The 24,399-nt window shown below is 35.9% G+C and overlaps 3 protein-coding genes across 3 annotated transcripts; all 3 read left to right on the forward strand.

Annotated features, from left to right (window-relative positions):
- Window positions 1–5,992: 5,992 nt before the first annotated feature.
- LOC130713909 (uncharacterized) lies at window positions 5,993–7,267 on the forward strand. Its single transcript, XM_057563740.1, has one exon. The coding sequence runs from the start codon at window positions 5,993–5,995 to the stop codon at window positions 7,265–7,267; it is 1,275 nt and encodes a 424-aa protein (XP_057419723.1).
- A 3,524-nt stretch (window positions 7,268–10,791) lies between these two features.
- Window positions 10,792–11,355, forward strand: LOC130713926 (uncharacterized). Its single transcript, XM_057563757.1, has one exon. The coding sequence runs from the start codon at window positions 10,792–10,794 to the stop codon at window positions 11,353–11,355; it is 564 nt and encodes a 187-aa protein (XP_057419740.1).
- Window positions 11,356–13,943: 2,588 nt separating this feature from the next.
- LOC130713937 (F-box/LRR-repeat protein At3g48880-like) lies at window positions 13,944–14,866 on the forward strand. The gene is made up of 2 exons (XM_057563769.1): window positions 13,944–14,311; window positions 14,518–14,866. Exons 1-2 carry the CDS (start codon window positions 13,944–13,946, stop codon window positions 14,864–14,866), a joined length of 717 nt encoding a protein of 238 aa, XP_057419752.1.
- Window positions 14,867–24,399: the final 9,533 nt, after the last annotated feature.

Consider the following 24,399-nt stretch of genomic DNA (forward strand, 5'->3'; position numbering starts at 1 on the left):
GTCTATGACATTGAGGACCATAAAAATTCTTACCTAAATACCATAGTGTAAATGTTCATTCGAGTAGCTTGAAGCTGAGTTACTTTTCTCTTTTTCTTAAGTCTTCGCATCAATTGGTATATTAATGTTCTGTATAATGATTTAAACTTTCTTACAAAATTGCATATACAAATGTTGAAGAAAACCCTACAATCTTGATTCAAAATATCATATGCATGCAACTACAAAATTCGGGGTTAGGATGACTAAAAAGTTCACATAATTATTATCAAACTCATCATAATTGAGCAGATCACTCGGAGAATTTACCTCTTGCTTTTGGCATATGAACATATAATCGAAGAGGATAACGGGATTGAAATTTAATTTAGCACAAAGGAAATGGAATGATAGAAGAAAGAAAATGCCATACCTCTTATTCAACATTTTTTTTTTGTAAAAGGCCAAAGATTTGTATATAAGATTGCACAAAGGGGCGCTAAACCCAAATACAAAGTACAAGATAAAACATACAAGCAAGGTTGACAAAATCGTGATCATACGTAGAATCAGAGAGGGGATGAAAAATCGTAAATCGTATAAACGTAACTCGCTCGTTACGATTCTACAATTTGTATATGTGTGTGAAATTCTTACACTCGAGAGCAATTCTTAATTTGGATGAAGGGTAGGTCTTGGCAAAGATGCTTTATTCCAGTGACTCCTATAGCGACGGTGAAGGATTCTCTTGCTCAGGGGCGGCAGAATTTTCCGAGAGGCTCTTCTTCATCGTGTCATTCCTAGAATGACGTGGTAAAGGGATTTTCTGTGGAGGACTGAAAATCAATCGTTGCTAGACTCCGAGGTTATGCTTATGGGCGTAGGTGGTTGTTGTTCTTGCTCGAATCGGATCTCTGGTGATTATCTCTTCCCTGAATTTGATGTTGCGGGGAGGCGTGGGGTTGATGGTGTGCAACGCGATTTTAACGACTTGCTGTTCCCAGAGGTGGCTGCTTGGTCTGGTCTGGATTCGGGTTAGGCTTTGGTTTTCTGTGCCGCTGGTTCTGCTGAAGTCGGAGGGACGCTGACGGTGGAATATGGAAAGGTGCACGCGGTGGAAAGTGAAGAGGTGAAATCTGTAGCAGGGGAGAGGGACCTTAATTTTTTCTCCATTATTGGCTAATAATGATAATTTAATAGATTTTAATGGTCTGGTCTCACCAAGGATTGAATTTAGGGACGGTTTGGCTTCTCTTGAAATTGGGTTTTTGAATTACAAATTATACTATCTCCTCCCCTTGAAACTAGGAGTAATTTTTGGCCTTGGTTTAGTGATTATTTGGTGCCCATTTTCATTCCTTCCTCTGCGGCTCCTGTGGGTTGCACTCTCTCCTCTGTTTTGGCAGCTCCTCGGCAGTTGAATGGTCTTGGCTCTCTCGCAGCAAGGGAGGTTGTTGGGGACTCAACCTATGATGTAGGTGTGTCGAGTTGTGAGGGGCTTGCCCTTGGTCGTCCATCACACTCTCGCTATGAGGCTGGCGCTTGCTCTGCTGTCGGTTCAGTGTCCTTGGAAGCTTGTAATCACTTTGCGAGGGTGGAGGATACTCTTAGGGTGGATAATGTTGCTTTTGTCGATGATCTCGTTCTTGAGTTTACCCCTCAAAGGCCTCGTCCTCACGGTCGACCTAAGCGGATTAAAGAGGCGAAGTGCGGTTTGGAGGGCTCTTGTCGGCCTCGTAAATCGGGGAGCGTGGATCTTGCTGCTGTGCCGCAGTCGTCTAGTCCCCTCTCTCCTTCCGGCTCGTATTTCACGTGTGCAACGAAGGCTTGGTTTCTAGCAAAGTTCGCAAACATGACTTTTTTGGGTGGCATTGGAGATGCCATTTAAGGGTTGGCCGGGGAACTGAAAGAAAATTTCCCTTCTATTTGTTAGGATCATTGCGCTTCTTCTCTTGGGTGTTTGTTTTTTGTCTTTGGGTGGCTTTGTGATTTTGCTCTATCAATTCCCATTGGGTTGAACCTTCTTTTGATTTTTAATGAATAATCTCTTTTGTGCTCTAAAAAAAAGGTTTACCTTAAGGCCTGACATCATTTCAAAATACCTCAAAAAAAAATTCACCACTATGATTTCAGCTATTGTTGCCGATTAGCAGCGTTGAGGTTCTGAGTTTCTGTTCATAGTTTATCTGCTTAATTTGATCATTTGATTGTGTTTAGAATGCATTTGAAGATGGCCCATGTTTCATGGAAAAAAAATAACTCGTTGGTAAGTTCCATATATTTAAAGAAATAGTAAGCAAAAAATTGATTTTGACTTCCAATTTTAATATAAAAAGTAAGAATATTTCAAAATGAAAATTTGCTTTCGGTTTTGATATAATATAGGATATATAGGATATAGGGTTTTAATTTTAATTATAATATACAAAAAAGACTATGAAAAGTAAAAGAAAAAAAACCAGCGTTAAAAAAAATGAGTATGAAAAGTAGTAAAAAAAAACCCATATTTTAATATAATATAAGATATAAGATTTTAATTTTAATTTTAATATTACAAAAAGTATGAAAAGTAAAAGAAAAAAAAATCAGCGTTAAGAAGAAATGAGTATGAAAAGTAGTCAAAATCTACATCATTATCCTTTTATTTGCGGGGTTTAACAGCAGGTGGAGTAGACCCATTGGCACTAGTGGTGGTGGTGTAACAAAGTTTCTAGATGATCGGGGTGGTGCTACAATAGATTTTGGATTTAGCATATGGGCAACAACGTTATAACCACGAGGAACATAATGCAAGAAGTGGAAACCTTCACCAAATGGGCAACCAGAAGTGCTGCAAAAATACATTGCGACACAATCAGATGAACATCAAACCAAATTGTTATAATTAAATGAAAATGAACGTCTTATTTTCTGTTTTCTACAGAAAAAGTGAATAGTTACTGAATATTTTCCACCTTGAAATTAGTGCTTAGGAATGTAAATATGGAATTAGATAATTAATTATTTGACAACTTGTAAATATTAAAACGTAGGACAATACATTCAACTATTAACCGCATAATACATTCAACTGCATCTACAGATCACCCCCATAGCGGCTTTGAAAAAGGAGAAATAGAAAAGTGGGATAGAGTATAAAGTGCTCCCGATTAGGCATAGGAGACCCCCGGACGAGAGGGTTTTTTACGCCATTTGGTTAAGCTCCTCCACAACTTATCAATGACTGGATTCCAGAACTTCAACCTTCTATGATTCCCCCCCCCCCCACTTGAATTCCCAAGTAAACTAACGAGATTCTCATCATTTTACGATTTAAGAGGTTTTCCAGCATATGAGCTTCTCGGCATTCAGTAGAAATTTCCACAAGTTTACTCCTATGAAAATTTACTTTTAAACTCGATGCTAATTTGAAACACCTTAGAATGTTTTTTAAAGGAAAATGTTATGTCTAGAAGTCTCTTCCTAGAACAAAGTGTCGTCAGTGAATTGTAACATTAATACCTCAACCTCTGTTGAATCCCCAAACTTATAGCCCATGAATTTTTTTAAGCAAACAGAATGCCTCAAGAGTTCGTTGAGTCCTTGCGCCACCGCAAGGAAAAGTAAAGGGGCATTGGGATCCCCTTGGCGGACGCATTTTCCATTTTAAACTCGTCGTTTGGACTTCCGTTTACAAGGATCGATACATATGCAAATTGAAGGCACCCTTTCACCCATGTGATGCATTTTTCACTAAAATTCAGTCTTCTTAGCATGTAATAGAGAAATTCCCTACAGATCGAGTCGTATGTTTTCTCATAGTCGACCTTGAATGACATGGTTTTCTTCTTCCTAGCCTTAGCTTCATGAACTAGCTCGTTTGCTATCACTATGCTGTCAAGCATCCACCTTCCTTCAAAAAATACAAATTGGTTCTCATCAATCACACTGCTAAGAGCTCGTTTTGTTTTTTTACAACAATCTTTGCCACAGTCATATATACACAGCCAATAAGGGAAATGGGCCTATAATCATTCAAGCCCAGAGGGGAGTTAGATATGGGGATTAAGGCTTTAAAAGAAGAGTTATACCCTTTGGACCATATACCAGATTTGTGAAAGTCGTCCAGGACTCGACGAATGTCATTAGCAATAGGTACCAAAACTCTTTAATGAATTTGAAATTTTATCCGTCAGGACCTGGGCACTTGTCACCCCCACACTCCCATACAACATCTTTTATTTCTTAGGTTCCAAAATGTTCATCAAATCGCAGTTTTTCAGTCTTTGAAATTTGGCTAAAAGGAACGTTGTCAAGAGTAACAGGTAGTCCATTTTCACTCTTGAATCTTGATTCCAAGAACTCTTTAATCACCTTTTTTACTACGGTAGGATCCGTCTCAAAACAACCATTAAGCTCCATTCCTACCAAGTGATTAGTTCTCGTCCTCCAATTGACATTTGAATGGAAAAAAATTGTGTTAGAATCTCATTCTTGTAACCATTTGCATCATAACTTTTGGTATAATATGGACTCCTTAAATCTGGATACCTTATAATATTCTGACATTAAGTCCCGCCTCAAGGTCTGGTCCTCTTCACTCAAGCCCACAAATTCTAATTTTAGGTCCAGTTTTGTCATCTTCCCCACTATCTCCTTGTCTTTACTGTTCACATATAAGTTTGGAGCTGGACAATAAAACCAGTTAGCTTTTTGTCAGGGACCTTCAAAGTGCTTTATTTGACCTGTTTCCATAAACAAATAGTACTACAAAGAACTGTTTATAAAGGGAAGGAGAATAGAAATTTGTGAAGTTTGTTTGATGCAATTTTTATATAATTATTTTTTCTATTGTTTTGATGGTAGTTGCTTCATTATTAGTGAAAGTATCAAGAAATTAGGCTTGTTGGTTGATGTCCTATCATGTTTTGTTTCCCCTCCAAAAGCGGGATGTACTTTGTTTTTGCTGGAATAAGGGGCTTTCACTGCTTCTCGATTTCCGACAGTTGCTCCTTCTCATTTTGTTCATTTGATGCTTGTTCCAAGGAAAAGCTTGATCGATATTACTTGGGGTTTATCCTGCAATTTGTGCAGGTGTTTATATGGTGTTGTGTCTCAATAGTTTTACATGTGGGTGCACCAAAGCAATTTGACCTTAGGCTTGCTTATGTATTTTTGGAGAGGATTATGCTCACTTTGTTGAGTGTCGTTTGTAATATCAACCATTCATCTAATATAATTTTCTGCTTTCAAAAAAGAAAGTATCAAGAAATTGGAAGGCCTTTTCCAAAAATCAGCCACAATTTTAGAAAAAAATCATCAAGGAAAATTATGGCGGTCTAAACCCCAATTTTCGATATACTTTCTTTTCTTAGAAAGATAGAATATATATATATATATATATATATATATATATATATAAAAGATAAAAGCTTGAAACTGTCAAGCATAGAGTGCAAAACACCAAGACAAGAATTTTATATGTACTGTAAATGCATATTATGGAGGTCCAAACCGTCATTTTATACAACAGTGAAATTATGAATTACAAACAAGACTTTGTGGCGATTGAAACTGTTTATTCAATTAGTAAGTTATGGTGGGTGCAACAACGGTTTCTTAAAACCGCGATTTTGGAGTAAATGGCGAACGGAATTACGACATAAACAAAAAACCACCATTGTTACGTATAGTAGCTGTTTAAATAGAAACAACTTGTAAAAAAATGCCGCAATTTGCATCTTTTGTAGTGGAAGATGGCGGGCATGGTGACTGCCATGAAAACATCTAGTGACGGTTGTAGATCACCACAAAATTTAAGAAGAATGCCACACAAAAAATGCTTGTTTAGTGCTATTTTTGAAATAGGTTATGCTTGAAGTCTCCCCCTTCTCTCTCTGCTAGGGTTTTGACCTCAGGGTTCTGACCTGGCAGACAGTCGGTTGTGGAGTATTTTCTTCTCCAATCCCGGTATTGGTTCTCGTCTCCCCGGTGGGTGGAGCTGCTTGTGTCCGTGCCTTGGTGACGGGAAGAGATGGATTCGTGGAAGAGACTTGAGTTTTCAGCAGAGGAAAACGAAGTGCTGGACCTGGGGAGTGAAACAGAGACAAATGACCCCCTCCAAAACACAGTGGTAGGGAAGATGTGGACGACAGAATCATACAACGTGAAGGCTTTCAAAGCCACTATGCTGAACATCTGGAAGACAAGAGGCGCAATGGAGATAGTAGATCTGGAAAAAAACCTCTTCTCTTTCAAGTTTGAAACACAGAGAGACAGGGATCTCATCCTCAAAGGACAACCCTGGACCTTTGATGGGCATGTACTAGCCTTGCAACAGATCTCAGGAGGTGAACAACCATCCGAAATCTGCCCCCATTCTTGCCCCATATGGGTCAGAATCTATGACTTACCCCTAAATCTACGCAATGAGTCATCAATCAGGAAGATAGGAGGAAGCTTGGGAGAAGTTCTGGAGTATGATAAGTCAGAGGAGTGCCTGAGGGGAAAGTATGCCAGAGTAAGGGTCAAGGTAGATCTGTTGAAACCCCTCAAAAGAGGGTCCCCCATTCAGATAGCAACAAACAAGAAAGGAAGAATCTTTTTCAAGTATGAAAGACTCCCTGATTTCTGCTTTGTGTGTGGAGTGCTCGGCCACACCTTAAGATCCTGCCCAGAAAAAGAGGAGGATATAGAAGGAGAGGAGCTCAAAGACCTGCCCTATGGAGCTTGGATGAGAGCCTCCCCCAAAAAGGTCACCTTGATGCGGAAAGATGGCTACGCAGAAAGAAACAAAACCATCAAAAAGTCCCTTTTTGGCCAGGAACAAAACATTGCCGATGAGCACAGTGAAGGGTCCCCACAACCAAAAGAAAATTCCCCCAACAAGGAGACAACCCAAGGGGATGACTCTCAAACCACAAAGGTAAACCCACATACAGTTACTCAAAGCCTTGACAAAGTTGCTGAGGTGTTCCAACTTTTCAACATCACACAAGAGTCCACAGAAACAGAGCAAGAAGTGAATAATGAGGATCCAAAAGAAAAGGAACCAGAGCCAACTCCCTCAGATCCTGTATCAAATGAAACTAGTACAGGGAAAGGTCTGAAATCCTGGAAAAGAGCAGCAAGAACACCCAGAGAAGAACCCTCTAACCAACACGAAAACATCACCGGAGGAAAGAGGACGGAGATGGAGATCGATGGGGAAGAAGGGAACCAACAGGGTACTGAAAAAAGAAATAAATCAGACATGATCATTGATGAGATATCGGCAGTGCTGGAGGACCAGCACGGCCGAGAGCCATGAAAATATTAAGCTGGAATTGCAGGGGGCTTGGGAACCTCCGAGCAGACCGAGCTTTGCAAAGGCTCACCACCACAGAAGATCCCAAAATTGTCTTCTTAATGGAGACACGCAGAAAGACTAGTGAATTGAAGAAAACAAAAACAAAGCTGGGTTACAAGAACATGATTGCTGTTGATTGTATAGGTGAAGGCAGAGCACGAGGAGGTGGTCTTGCTATGCTATGGAGCGAAGATACCAACCTTGACATTGTCTCTTACTCTCTTAATCACATACTGGCCAAACATACTGATGTGGAGAATAATACCACATTTATTACTGGCTTTTATGGGTTTCCGGAAGAGCACAACAAACCTCGTTCTTGGGATCTCCTTAACCGCATTAAATTGGAAGTTGCTGGACATTGGATTTTCTTCGGTGACTTTAATGCCATAACCTCCAACTCAGAGAAAAGAGGGGGAAATGAAAAATCAGTGGAGCAACTCGACAACTTTATTCAGTGCCTTAATCAATGTGGGCTAATTGACCTGGGTTACTTTGGACAAACCTACACGTGGTGCAACGGAAGGGAAGGTGCAGCAAACATCCAAGAAAGGCTAGACAGGTGTGTTGCTTCTCAACCATTCATTGACGCGTGGCCAACAACAAGCGTCCAACACATGCACAGGTTTGAATCTGACCACTCTCCTCTCCTTATTAATGTCACAAACCAACCCTTTGAAGAACACAGGAAAAAGAATAGAATCTTCAGGTTTGAAGCACACCTGACCCGTGAGCATGACATTGCCTACTACTTGAAAGAAGCTTGGTCAAAAGGAGGTGAGGATTTTGAAAGCAAGCTGGACACAGCAAAAGAAACAATGACTGCTCTCAAAACTGAAGCTGGGAACTTAAGGAGAAACATAGCAACGGTGGAACAAAAGCTTAAGCGTGCACAGGATTGGCCACCCACTGCTGAGAACTTGGCAGATAGAAAAGATCTGGAACTAGAGCTAGCAGAGCTTCTGGAAAGAGATGAAATCTATTGGAGGCAAAGATCTAGAGCCTTATGGTTGAAAGAGGGAGACAAAAACACAGGTTTCTTCCACGGAAAAGCCAATCAGATAAACAAAAGAAACAAAATTGCTAGAATAAAAGATCAAAATGGCATTTGGGTCTACAAGAGGGACCTGGTAACCGAAGCCTTCAAGCAATATTTTGAAGGAATCTTCACAAGCATGAACCCCACAAACATTGATACTGCTTGCCAGAAGATAAAAGAAAGGCTGAACCACGACCAAATAGAATAATTAGAAGCTCCTTTCACCACCGAAGAGGTTCAAGACGCTCTACACCAAATGCACCCTCTCAAAGCCCCAGGCCCTGACGGTTTCCCAGCCTTATTCTATCAAAAATATTGGAACATAGTAGGAGAGGAAGTCACTAAGAAAGTTTTGAATATCCTAAACAGAGAAGAGGACCCCTCAAGCATCAACAAAACTTTCATTTGCTTGATCCCAAAGACAAAAGCACCTGAATTTCCAAACGAATTCAGACCTATTAGTCTATGCAATGTCATCATGAAGTTGGTGACAAAGTGTATCACTAACAGGTTAAAAGAATTCCTAGGAGATATCATTGGGGAGGAGCAAAGTGCCTTCGTACCGGGAAGGCAAATTACCGACAACGCCTTGACTGGGTTTGAAGTCTTCCATTACATGAAGAAGAAGAGAAAAGGAAAGAAAGGATATCTAGCCATGAAGCTAGACATGTCAAAAGCATATGACAGGATAGAGTGGCCTTTCTTGGAGCAAGTACTAACAACAATGGGGTTTCCACCCCGGTTCAAGGAACTAATTCTCAGGTGCGTAACTTCTGTCTCCTACTCTATCCTTCTAAATGGTGAACCTGCCCCTCTTTTTGTACCAGGCAGGGGTCTCCGTCAAGGAGACCCTCTATCACCATACCTTTTCATCCTATGCGTAGAAGCTTTCTCGGGCCTTATCTCTGATCAAACACAAAAGAAGAAGCTTCATGGAATCCAAGTGGCTCGTGGTGCTCCTCACATAAGCCATTTATTCTTCGCGGATGATAGTCTGATTTTCAGCAGAGCCACAAAGGAGGAAGCAGATTGTCTAATGAATGCCATAAGAGACTATGAAAGGGCCTCAGGGCAACTTGTGAACCTGGACAAGTCAGAAATATCCTTCAGCCGAAATGTACCACAAAACACGATGGAAATGATCCGTGAAAGGATGGGTGTAAAGGCTGTGACTATCCACGACAAGTACTTGGGCCTTCCAACTGTTATTGGCAGCTCAAAAAAGGCTATCTTTGGGAAAATCCAGGAGAGAGTTTGGCGAAAGTTACAAGGATGGAAGGAGAAAACACTCTCAAGAGCAGGCAAGGAGATCCTGATCAAGTCCGTGGCACAATCCATCCCTAACTACATCATGAGTTGCTTTAAAATCCCAAGTGGCATATGCTCAAAAATTGAAAGTAATCTTGCAAACTTCTGGTGGGGTCAAAGAGACAAAGAAAGAAAGATTCATTGGGCTGCCTGGAAGCACCTTTGCAAACCAAAATATAGAGGTGGTTTGGGTTTCCGTGACCTAGAGGATTTTAACAAAGCCTTACTGACAAAACAAGCATGGAGATTATTAAGTGCTCCAAACTCTTTGCTGTACAAAACTTGGAAAGCCAAGTATTTCCCCAGAAAACACCTCCTTGAAGCTACAATTGGCCATCAACCCAGCTACGCTTGGAGAAGCATTTGGGGAACTCTTAGCCTCGTCAATGAAGGAATCAAGTGGCAAGTTGGAAACGGGAACAAAATAGAAATCTGGAGTGACCCTTGGCTTCCGGGACCAGGTAAAGGAAACATTATCTCCCCCCCAACTGATGACTCTACATGCCACAAAGTAGCTGATCTCATAGCTGAAAGTGGAGGCCGCTGGAATGTACAAAAAATCAACAATTACTTCAACCCAGCAGAAGCCAAAGCCATCCAGGCAATTCCCCTCAGCTGGAGAGCACCCGAGGACAAAATGATATGGAGATGGAGCAAAAATGGCCTGTTCTCAGTAAAATCCGCATATCATCAATGCCAAGTTTCCAGACTTAATGCCACAGCAAGCGGATCAAGCTCCTCAAACTTCCCTTGGACAAAGATGTGGAAAATCAAAGTCCCCACAAAAGTAAAACATTTCATTTACAGAGCTGTCAACAACATCACTCCTTGCGGGGCAAACTTAGCAAGACGAGGCATTCAAATCCAAGAGCATTGCACCTTGTGCGGAGAAGAGACTACTGAATCCCAAACCCACCTTTTCATCCAATGCCAATGGGCCAGAGCAGCATGGTTCAACCATCCCCTGGGGGTTCGAATAAACCCAGCCCACCAAACTATTGCAGAGTGGTTGATTGAGGTCTGTGCAAATCATGATCAAGAGGTGGTGGCATAAATCTTCCAAGGAGCTTGGGTAATCTGGAAAGCACGAAACAATGCAATTTTCAACAACCTCAAACCAGATCCAGGTGAAGTAATGATGACTGCTTTAAACCAACTAGTAGAATGGATCGAAGCACAAGAGAAGAGGGGCGAAACAAACCGAACTGAGCACCAAGTTGCCTGGAAAGCACCACCAGAAGGAAAGATAAAAATCAATGTTGATGCAGGCTGGACGGGAACCAATTCAACTGGCTTTGGCTTTGTGGCCAGATCACACACTGGTGCACTTCTAGCCGCAGGCACTCTGTTCCAAGAACACAGATTAGAGCCTCTCACAGCAGAAGCCTTAGCACTACGATGGAGCATGCAACAAGCATCTGAACTAGGAATGGATAGTGTGCTCTTTGAATCAGATTCTCTTTCTGTCATCAAATCCCTGAGAGCTGAATCAAATTATTGGACTATCCAAGACATCACCCTAGACTGCCTTCACCTAGCTGATAATTTCCTTTCCTGTTCTTTTTCTCATGTAACCCGCAAGGCAAATGTACCCGCTCATATTTTAGCCTCTCTGGCTTGTAAGTATCAAAATCGGCTTTGGTGGGATGCCCCCCCAGCTGAAATTGATCACTCCCTGTTTGCAGACGCTGCTTTTTCTTAATTGAAATACGTACTGAAGTTCAAAAAAAAAAGAAATAGGTTATGCTTGAATAATTCTTATATATCCCACTTGTTTTTATTTCTTTATGTATCATATTGATATAATTTTGTTTCCTAATAACGTTAACTTTTGAGTGTCCTTCTTAAAAAAAATTAATTCGGAACTTGAAAGAGAAATAATTTATATTTAAATAATTTTGAACTAAACATTAGAAATTAATATTCTAAATAATAACTTTGAATTTGAATAGAACTCATTAAAATATTACATATTAATATTATTACGTAATAAAATAATATTCTATTAATTCTATTCAAAGTCAAAGTCAATTTAATATTTTATTAATTTGATTCAGGAGTCATGTATTGACTTTTACTTTTTTATGAAATAATTTTAAAATTATAAATGTTATATATTTTTACATATTAATTATGAAAATAAACTTCCAATATAAATTTTCTCTTTTTAGAAAAGAGAAACTCAATGATAAGGAAAAAGTCTTGAGAACAAATAATATCAATTAATTCAATGATTTTTCAAGAATTTAGCATTAACATACTCTTGTCACAGTTCGTCTCGTGCCAGATAGCAGCACTCTTTCACAAACGATAATGCTTAAAGGCTCGAAGGATTATAAAACGAAATTCACGAATGTTGAACTGGCTGCATCTAATACCATTGATAGTCGTCTCTCTCCATTTTCAAATATACCTCTGATTTCCATAAAAACAAAATCAGCGTAAACCTCGTCAAAGTTCGTCTTGTGCCAGATAACAACACTCTTTCACATACGATAATGCTTAATGGCTTAAAGGATTATAAAACGAAATTCACGAATGCTGAACTGGATGCATCTAATACCATTGATAGTCATCTCTCTCCATTTTCAAATATACCTCTGATTTCCGTAAAACAAAATTAGCCTAAACATTCTCTCGTCTAAGTTCGTCTCGTGCGAGATAGCAACACTCTTTCAGATATTAATCATGAAAATAATCTTCCAATATTAATTAATATCAAAAAATGATTCATTAATTATAATCATGCATTGTAATTTTAATAATTCATTGAAATTTTAAAATTATAAAAAATAATTTAAATGATACTAATTAAATACAAAGTAAAAGTGTTTGAAAAATGATACCATAACATAATAATAATTTTAAATTTTATCTTTCAATATCTTTCACGACTTAAATATTTGCATATAAACCTACCATCGATGATACATCAATGGTATAAGATTGTTCGAATTTAAGTAGAGAATTTAAGTTTGAGTTCCTGTAAATACAACTGGTGGTAGTGAGAGGCACTATAGAATCAAGTTTGACGTGGTTTGTTCATCAAATAGCAAAATTACTATTTAGTTTAAAAAGTTAAGTTTAGAACTTTATGTCAATTGGGGGACTTTTTCATAGCTACAATTTTCGTTCCTTATTAATTGTCCACTTTGAAGAAATTTTTTGCTCCTATATATCTGTCCACTTATAATTTCAAGAGAGCATTAATTTATGTTTTTTCAAGTTATGTCATTGTAGGAACAATAAATGAAGAAAGATGAAATACATTCTAAAGGGTAAGGTATGGAAGATTGGTAAATCGTGCGGCTTGGTTTTCCCAGGCACTGATGAGGAGGCTATTGAGGCTTGTATTTCTCATCTTGAGGAGACTCTTGCGGAGATATATGGTGGTGGATAGGGTCTTTTCTGCTAGTCGAGGATTGGCTTTGTTTTGGGGGCTCGCTCTCTTTTTTTGGGTGTCCGTTGTTGTTTTTCTTTCCGTGTTCTCGTTGTATCGCCCATTGTCGAGATGGCTTGTTTCTCAACTTTGATTTTTAATCATATCTTTTTCTCTCAAAAAAAAGGAAAACAAATAATACTTTTATGCAAAATAACAAAATTAATTGCATTCCTTAATATGTGTGTTTCTTCTCTTTCTGGTCAGTGAAATAGGAACAAAGGTAGTATTATTAAATTAAATGCATTCTTTTGGAGGGTATTAATTGCATTAAAACTTTTTTGTAGAGTCAATTTGCTTGGTAAAGAATATTAAATGCATTCTTATCTCTTTAGTTTTGTTTTATAGGCAAACATTCTTATCTCTTTAGTGGTCTACACTAGCTCGTTGAATGTACACGTCGTTTTTAGGTCTTGCACTCTATATATATTTATATCTTCAGTATATTTACCACATATTAAGAAGCCTTCCCCCCAATAAGCTGAGTAAGAGGTATGTCCCTTTGTATATACTTTCGTGCTCTTGTGGATTTGTTAAGATGAGTTTGATATGTAGATTTTGGTTGTTGCAATTACATGGTATTCTGAATAGGGTTTTCTTCAACATTTGTATTTGCAAGTACTTCAGAATGTTTAATTTTTTTATAGGCAAATGTTAGTTGTTAGTAATGTTAGTAAATTAGTCTTCCTCAGGGTTTGAACCCTGGACCCTTCACCATTCATCCCACCCAACCTTTATGTCACAAACTATTACCACTTGTTAGTAGTGTTCTTGTAACTAAGTCAGAATGTTTAATTGATTATGCAGAATATTAATGTCTTAATACCAATTGATGCAGGAGAAATCAAGCAATGAAGAAAAGTAAGTCAGCTTCAAGATACTCGAATGATCATTTACCTTATGATATTTTGGTGAAAATTTTCATGGTCCTCAATGTTGTAGACCTTGGAATTGTCTCGTTGGTTTGCAAATCTTGGAAGAGTGCTAGTAGTGACCGTGCACTTTGGCATAAGGTTGATCTTTCTAGACTCAGCTCTAGATTTTTCGACATACCTAGCGACATAATATTTTGGACTGCTAGCGATAAGCGTTCAACAAGCACAAAAATGGCTCAATTCTTAAAGCATGCTTTGAGTTTGAGCGGTGAAAACATAAGTTGCTTAATATTTAATTTTTATATACCCTTAACTGACATCCAGTTAATCACAGCTGCTCAAAGGTAACAATTTTAACTTCTTATTTATCACTCTAATGAAAAAAAAAAATATATATATATATATATCACATGCATTAGTAAATTATTAATTCTGTGTGTGCGAGCGTGCGTATGTGATGTTTTTGTTGCGATGGTTTCTATCAATGTTACATATAACCTCTTAATTATTTTACGATGGTATTTTGAAATTTGTCTTCTTTTAATTTTAGGACTCCAAATCTCAAACGATTAGTTTTACCATACAAAGGCTCCTTGACAAAACGTGCAATCCACACAGCAATGGCATCATGGAGGGGTCTTGAGTCTATGACTATTACCTCCATGATCAACTGTCGTTACCTTTTCTCCGCGATTAGCAAATGGTGCAAGAACATAGTTGAACTGAAATTCACTGACGACTTTAACCAAAACCATGCTGATGCTTTGATTAAATACACCCCAAATTTGAAGGTCTTGAGTCTTCGGACCACAATGGTGGAAAAGAAAGCTTTGGAGGATGCACTCGATGGTTTGAAACATCTGAAGGTGGCAAATATGTGCCATGCTAGTTTCACTTAGCGGGATAGAATAGGAAATAACAATCAATTGGGTATTAAGGGTGAAGCTTAATTATGATTTGTTTATGTGAAAGGTGGTATGAAGGGTGGTGCCTTAAGTGCACAAGGCATAAGAATGGGCTTAATAAAATTCCATTTACATATGGATACTTAGAGGATATTTGGTGTGAGGATGAGATAGATTCTCTTGCACATTGATTCATGAAACTAATTAATATGCTGAAGTTGAATGGTGCATGAACCGTTTATTTTGAACTCTAATTAAATCAGCTTTTCTTTTTCTTATGAAATATATGTCATCTACATTTTACTCATTTTTTTCCTTCTTAAAATGAATTACCTGTTTACATTAATGAACGATAAAAAAAACTTGTATTTATAGTGCCAAAGTACTGCAAGTGTGAGGGAAGTGTCTTTAATAGAGTGTATGAGTGGACAAGTGGCTTGAGCGTCTTGTCATGACTTGTTGATCTCGGTCCTCTTGTGGCCAAGCGGACACTGCTTGTCCAGTAGGTCCTTACTAGGCCATTCTTGCAACACCTCACGAACGAAGCTATTTATTTTTTATCCTTATTAACATAATCGCATGAAGTAGAAATATAAGACAGTCTGAATGCATATATTTTCCCTAAAAGAATCTATTGACTTAGAGCATCTCCAATGGTAGTATCTAACGTTAAATATATACTCATATGAGTATATATTACCATTGGAGTACATATTCAATTCCAACATGACAAAGATGAGTATGTGAGAATAGATATTCTACACTAGACTTTAAAAGTGAGCTTGTATTTATTACAAGCACTTACAATTAATTAAAATGGAGATAAATTATAAAATATACAAAGGTGATGTTGATGGTGAGATCCACTATAGAAACTTTTAAGAGTTGTTGGGTTGGAGTTAAAAGTTAGTAAAGTAGTGTAGATGATGTGACATTATGAAGAATTCTAAAAAATGAAGTGTAGATATTTTAGTGAGTATGATGGATGTAGATGCTCTTATACTATATGACTCCATTAATGTCACTCTCCCTCACAGCTTCAACTTTCTTCTCCTCAATGTCACTCAAATTCATGCTACTTTCTATAACTCAGTAATGGTTCTCTCTTTCTCAAGCAACTAAAACTCAATAAGGTACAAGAAGTGTATTTACATGTATCCCATCTACATTGGTAGTGTTTTCCAGAATCTCCCTGTGAATATTCATGTTCAAATTTCAAACTATAAGTTAATAGTTTGGTATAGTAACCAAATAAAAATCTTCACAATATTTTATTTTAAATTATTTTTATCTAATTTAATAACCATTTTATTATATTATTCGAACTCATTACATTGATCATCTCATGTTGCTGGAAATCATAGGTTAGAGCCTTTTTTTTTTTGAGAAATATATTGTCAAGTGCCAAAGTTAGTGACCTTGATTTCCAAAAAAAAAAAGTTAGTGACCTCTCCCTATAATGGCAACTTAGTTAGCTAAAGTTTGCACAAAGTTACAATAATTCAAAGGAATATCAAACATAAGTCTTAAAGTACTAACCCAGAGACCACAAAACTTAGCTAGCATAAAAATTAAACATCAAGCTAAGAAATTTTTCAAATTAAAATCATGAGGATCCTCCATTAGATTCTCATCTACAGTCTTATCAACTTAATCATCCACTGATCCAAGTTCTCCTCATCATAATCACCACCACCACCATGTTCTTCTCCAACTTGTTCTTCAACAACCAAGTTATCATATGTTTCCTCTTCTCTAACTTAGCCTTGATCCAAGTTTTCATCCAAACCTTCAATATTTTGATCTTCATTTGCTTGCAATCCACTCATCAATGGACGGAAAATCTTCAAGATCGAGCACACGAGTTGTCCTAGCTTTGCTTCTTTTTGCCTAATTTTGAATTAGCCATCACAAAAACACCATCATTCATCTCCTGTTGCTTTAAAGCGGTTCTCTTCTTGGTGGGGAACTGAATATTTAAAAATAATGATATCAACATATGAAATAAGCTAGTAGCAGGTAATATTATTTATAAAGTGGAGTTCATATAGTAATTTACCATCTCATCAAAGGCACTCCAATTAAGGTCATATCTTGAAGAACTGCATGTCAAGCTTAGCACAAAGATAGAAAACTTTTGCAACTCTGGAATTTCATCCCCGAAAAACTCTCACCATTCTACTGGATACCTCTTGTTTATTGTTCTAAGAGCTAGATCAGATCTAAAAATACCACTTTTGTTATGGAAGAATTTATCTTGAACGGAAATCTTCTCTCGTTCATCATAATCAGGCACCATCTTGTACAAACAGTCAATTAGTCCCTTTTTAACTTCAGCATCTACCTTAAAACCGAGACCATAATGCAATTAAGGATTTAGATAATAGCTTGTAGCATGTAAAGGCCTGTGGAGCTGTTTGTTCCATCTTGCATCAATGATATTCCACAATGGAAAATAACTAAAATATATACATATTTGAATTAGCTTTCAAACAAGAAGTTAAAGACCACAAAATTGAATTAGAGAAAGTCAAATTAAATTACCTCTTATGAACACCTAGGAATTCCTTGTTTTATTTTCTCTTTAGCTTCATCCATTGCCTCATGCATGAATGAAACCCATGGCTGGCATCTCATCGGAATCGACCAAACGAAGAACTTTGATTCGAGAGAATACACCCTTCAAGCAAATTAGAACATTCTTCCAAAATATGTTGGCCATAACTAGTTCTTCTATATTTCCTCCATCTGTGCTAGAAAACTTGGTATCCTTCCGTTCTTGGCTAGTAAACATTCTCATCAACGCTGCCTTGTTCTCATAAAGGCATCCTAAATTTACATAAGAAGTGGCAAATCGAGCCATGTCCTGTACTCACCAAATCTCTCCTGTTAGTGTAATTTTGCAACAATGAAATAAGAGAGGTTCTTGAATAGACATAGGTTGTGATCTTTCTCTATTTTAGAATTGTATCCGTATTAAGGACACCTTTTTCTCAAAGTCTTCTAACATGAGGTCAATACAATGGGCTGCACAAGGCATCCAATACAATTTCCTTTTCCCCATATCAACATCTCCCCAGCAGTTTTGTGGTTAGCTGCAATGTCTGTCACAACTTGAACAACATTCTTCTCACCAATCTCTTCCACAACTTCATCAAGCATTTTAAAGATAGAATCTGTTGTCTTGGATATGCGGGATGCATCAATGGACTTCAAGAACATTGTCCCCTTAGGACTATTCACCAAGAAATTCAGCATTGTTCCCATCCTCTTATCAGTCCACTGATCCATCATTGAATTAAGTGCAACCGACTTTCCTTCAAACATTTGTATGTGCTTCAATAGCCTCCATTGTAAACTTCACCTTTTGCTTCAAATACTTGAACCTTATATTATGATAGATGGGGCTTTGAATCCCTAGCCATGTTGGGCAATTAATTCACACATGATAGGAAACTCTTCACTTCTTGCGACATTGAAATTGAATGGTATGGCATTGTTATAAAACCTAGCAATAGTTTGACATGCACCACCCTCTCTTTATATCCTTATTGAACATGGTATTCTTTTCAGATTGTGTAACCCTTTCCTTTTCAGTTTTCACTATCATCAACCTCAACATTAACCACCTCAAAGCCTCCCTTTCCTCCAAATCCCATCTCATTTTGAACTGATTTTTTCCTCTGTTGTACAGATAAAACTGCTTTCATCTCCTGCTGTACATCTCACCAGGAACATTTTTACATGCCTCAAATATTTAGTTTTGTTTTTGCCAAGTGATGTTTCAGAGATTCCCTACTTCCATGCCTCACACAAGTCCAGCCCCACCTTAACCAGACCCTCCAACACCTCCATCAGTACTAGTAGCCATTTCAATGGAAAATAGAGAGGAAGAACAAAGGACCTTCAGGCTTCACACGGAGAACCGAAAGAGAGAAAGAAATAGAGTGAGTGTTCTTGAAAACTAATTTAGTTCAAAACTCACAAAGACTTCTTATATTACGATTCAGCTCTAACTTCAAATTTTAGTTCCAACTAAAAACTAATTTAGTGTAGTTTCAAAAAAAAAAAAAAACTAATTTAGTGCGATTTACAATTTACTGAATTTAGGGAGCGATTAAATTAATCAGGGACCTTAAATCGTGATTTATCCCAATTTAGAAATTAAAATTTGGTAATATATATTTGGTAAAAATGCAAGTTTGAATTAATTTTATATAGCGGGGCTTGCCCCTCTCTTGTAACCAAAAAAAAATTAATCTTGTATATTAAAATTTCAAAATCAATGTTTATTAAGAAATATTTTATTAGTTTCCGAATATAAAAAATAATAAAATATGTATTAAAATATTTTTTACCTATAATAATTTAAAATTAGAAATTTTAACAATTAAAAATATTTTTTATTAATATTAAGAAAGCAGAATAATTTAATATTTTATGGTATCATTTTTATGAAACTTTTTATTTAGCCTTACATTTACTCAATGGTAATTATTTTTATGATTAAAATTTTAATGAATCATTGAAATTACAAATACATTCTTATAATTTATGAATCACTAGTACTTTTGACCCGTGCGTTGCACGGGGACGTTCATTTTTGTTTATAACATAATTTTTTTAAAATATATATGTTATTTTTGTGCATTTACTTAAAGAAAGTTTATGAATTTAAAGAATAAAATTAATTTTAGATATAAAAAATATTAAATTGGAATTTTTTTTGCGAAGAACGTCCTTGATTTCGTTTGTAAGACAGTAGTAATTATATATATTTTTTGAAATTGTAATTATATTTACTATGTTTTCTAACTCACTTATCCCCAATGTTGATTGGATGATGGGTTATTTAACTCAAACTTTCTCATGGGTCATTTAGACAACCCATTATTTTGTTTGTTAATCTAAATGTTGCATTATTTAATTTAGTTTTTATATAATAATTTAAAATTTTATTGTAGAGAGAAGTAACACATATGAGCTAATAAAATACACCGAGTATATCCTCATAAATATTTTTTGCAAGTGAAATAATTACATTGACAACATAACTGAGAATTATAATTGCCATTATGAATTTCTTGAAATAAAATAAAAATAAATAGGAAAAGGTCATAATTAGTTTCATTGGCTAAATTTTAATACAATAATTATATGGAGAATAATACTTACAATTGTAATTACCATAACACATTTCCTTCAAAAAACATTGAAGAACACGTAGGAGTATAATTTGATTAAATTGATTCATATGTTATTTTTATTTGTATATATAGATCCAAAGAACTTAATGATTAAACTTAATTCTTAATCTTGTCTCTTTTTTTTTCAAACCTATCTATTCTTACTATCACTCTCATGTGTAACTCTCATGTGTACTGATTTATTGAAATATTTTTTCACCCTCAATACTGTCAAAACAACTTCTTTATATATAAATTCGGATATTTATAAAAAATTATAAAAATAACTAAAATTATATTAAAGTGTATTTTTCTTCTAACAATTCAATTATTAACTTTCTTTTAAATAAAATCTTCATTCTCGCATGTTAAGTTTTTAACTCATAAATTTTATATTAAATAAATTATACATATATCAATCATGTTCAATTATTAACTTACTCACCGTCAAAAAAAAACCTTATTCTAAAATAAAGTGTATTTTGTTAGCTATTTTTCAAAAAAAAAAAATTGTTAGCTATCTTCTGATTAAAACATTGAGTTTGTGATTAATGTTTCTTATAGTGTGTCATAGAGCAAGTTGCAGTAGTAAAATCAATGATTCCTGCGCTCAATGTTAAATGAATCATATATAAATTTTTTAATTAACAACTAAAGAGTTTTAAACATACTCATTAATTTCTCAGTTACTCAATAAGAACATAAATTGGTATTTAAATATTTAACTTCAGTTTCAATATATCTTAATCTTCCCAATAACAGTTTCTAAAGCATTAAACCTCTTTTTTACTATGCTAATATGCTTTGATTGTAAAATAGCCGTTTGAAGCACAAATTAAAATACCGAAGGATCAAACGAAAAACTGAGTTTTTTTTAAAAGCGAAAAACTGAAATTGAAATCAATAGATATTGAAAGATTCAAATTATGACCATTAAAGAAAAATAAAATTATGTTAAAGTGTAATTCTTCTTAAAATAATTTAAGGTGGACATAATAGTAAGTTCACTTCATCTCTTAACCATTATGAGATTGGGAGTTCGATCCTCGCTCGTGGAAATAAAGTGTATATTATGATCAACTATTTACCACCACGGCAAAGGGATAGTCATTATAGTCAACGGTAGATATTCTTGACTCACCAAAAAAACATATACTCCTAAGTAAAATATTTATTCTCTTTATTAAGTTTCAACTTTTATAATTTATATTATAAAAAATATTTGTAAATATGAATGTGTTTTTTATCCCCATATGTCATATTTTCACTATTAGCTCGGTTATTAATCATATTTATAATAAACTATAATAATGTGCAAGTGTGTTTTTTCTTCTAATAATTAAAAATTAAAAAATTAAAATATCTATCTACTCTTAAATAAAATGTTCATCGTCTGGCATTAAGTTTTACTTTATAAATTTTATATTAAAAAATCATATATAAATTATTAATGTGTTTTCATCATAATACTCGATGATCCCATTACTGGACCAACTCCCAGGCCCCATGAGATAATGCCAATCTACAAACACAAAACATGTGGAGCTACCAAACTCATCCACCTCATACTATGAAAACCAACATAATGTAGGACAATGCTTATCATGACAGATTTAATTAACGAAAAATTGGAGTCTTGACATATGATTAAGATATTTTTCATTCATTCAAACAATGCAGCTCTTGTAATCAACAGCATCTGAAAGACATTCTCCATCTTAACTTTTGATCGGTTCTCTCCAACATCAACCCAAAGTGAAAATGAAAAAATGTGACCTGATCTATGCAGAAGCACTACACATTAATCGGGCTGCCCTGATCCTTTGAATTTCCTCCTCTTTCCTCGAAAGATCGTTTTACAATCTCTTAGGATTCAATCCCCAAATAATGGATGCAACAGCACTTCATACACCTTGTACTTGTAGCACAACAATGCAGCTTTGATTCCAAATAATTTTGTGAAAGGAGCCTACTTTGGTTTTTCTACATTTGAAACATCTCCTATACCACCAAGAAATCATTACCCCATCTTATAATTGCATTTGCAGATTAGGTGCAGATAATAGAGACTTAGAAGCTACCCCCCTTCACCATTTTTATTCACTGCTTCATCCGCTTACTCCATAACTACTAACCCCAACCATATACAACTCGTATCAACATAAAGTCCCTCAAATTAATTCCTCATATGTTAAGAAGGACGATGTGGAAGACGTGGAGCTTCATGGAAGGATCCAACATGTGAGTCAAATGCCCAAACATTTCCCATCACAAACCACATGCTTGGCAAATAAAATATCCATTGAACTTCATTTGTTCATCGAAACGTGAGCTTCTGTACGCACAGTTTTCTTCATTGTTACTTTGCTGCTCTATATCAGTAAAGCCAAGAGCACCCCCCAAGTCATATGAAGTTGATGGGAGAAACCGCAAAGTAGCAGCAGGTTAAGAACACATCCAATGTCACAACTCATAACCTCATAGGCCAAATAGGCTTCTCATTTTTTGAAATGGTCAGAGTGAATGTTGTGCTAGTTATTCAGTAAGCCTCCAGCCTAGTCCTCAGCTTCAACATATACTATTCAGACCCCGTTTAGATTTCTGAATGAGCATCATCTATTGTTGGACAAATTGCTGATGTTGCACTTCTTAAAAAAGATGAGAATAAACCTGTAAATTGTTTTGTAGCCAAAATTACATGACAACCTTCATAAAAGCTATAGGAAAATTTGGAACGTATGAAATATTCATGTACTTTAGCTTTGTGGTTTTGGACCAAAACCACATTGGAACTGCAGTTAAGAACAAATATTCATGAACACCCAAGTTTCAATGAGGTTTATAAAACAAAGAAGGAAAAAATTGAATTATTGAAAAAGATTTCTTGTTTTACCTCACTTCATTTGTCTTTGCACCATAAGATGTAAGGTGCTGAAGGCCTTTTTCCTCAGAGCACATGTTCTTCTTCTTCCCCTTCTTAGAATATTTGGTTCATCACAGTAAAAACATCATAAAAAATGATAATAACCAAGGCGGAGTTCAGCTAACCATAGTGAGTTTGAAGTTTGAACTCCTTCAGCTTCTCTAATTTTTCCAGCTCAATCTGAAACAGATACATAAGCCATGCCAATGTCATTGATAAGTATATAACAATTAGTTCCTTGGGTATCACATTGTCGATAGGTACCTGACAAAAAAAAACCACATTGCATACCTTAAGCATAGAGATATAACCATAAACCTCGACAGAAGTAGAAGACTCAACTCCCCCATAAAACAAATACGAAACTTTAAAATCAATGAGGCTAAAATGCTGAAAATTACACCCACATGTACAATTTCATTTTTCAAATTCAAGCAATCAAAATTTAATCACCTTGTAAACATTAAACTTCCTAGAGAATCAGAAAACACAATCTTCTCAATGGGGCATGAAGTATGGCTACACATGATCCTGGAGAAGGAAGGAGGGAGGAGAAGATTGAGATCACAGAGTGAGTCCTCTGTCCTCATCTTTGATAACCCCCCTTTCTCCGCTGCTTGCACCCTACCATGGATGACCCATCTTCTCAATTTCCCCTTGTTTTGAAATCAAAACCATAGATTTAGCACCCAATATTATTATAATCTAATTGAAATCATAATAAACAAAAGGGTGAGGTTATGCTTCACCATATTGCCAAATGAATAGGATACTTCTAATGAACCGAAATCAACCGTGAATACAAAAAAAGGAAGAACAGTAATAAGAATTTTAAAAAGAGAAAAGAAAAACCTTTGATTGGATCAATGGAAATCGGCTGGAGGATGATCGAGGAAAGAGTAATCGAGAAAATTTCATCAGTTGTTGTCCTCTAAAAAATCCATTTGCGAGTTTCGCTTTAACCAAACCACCCTAATAGTCATAGGATATATTCTGTATACAAAATAGTAAAATGATGATTAGCAAAAACCACAATAGCTACATCAAAAGCTAAAGAAGCAGCAAGTTGAAGACTAACTTTGATGTCAAGCCATAAATTTAATAAATACTAAATTTGCCTCTTTCAAAAACTAAATTTGAAGCATATTAGATTATCCAGAAGAGAAGAAACAATAAAAGTGAACTTGGTCTACTCCAAATCTCTAAAGAACATCTAATCATATTGATTAAAATCAACAAAACGACAACGTGGAAAATCTGTAAAAGACTAAAAACACTATGTTTTTCCTTTTATAAATATTAATAGAACAAAAGCTTACAACAAAAAAGTAACATCCAAGTATAATAGAGTTTCAGAATTGGGTACATGAGAAAATATGAATCCAACCACAAAACACCAAATTCCATGAAAATATCTG

The sequence above is a fragment of the Lotus japonicus genome, chromosome 1 (genome assembly GCF_012489685.1).
Source record: "Lotus japonicus ecotype B-129 chromosome 1, LjGifu_v1.2".
Taxonomy (NCBI): domain Eukaryota; kingdom Viridiplantae; phylum Streptophyta; class Magnoliopsida; order Fabales; family Fabaceae; genus Lotus; species Lotus japonicus.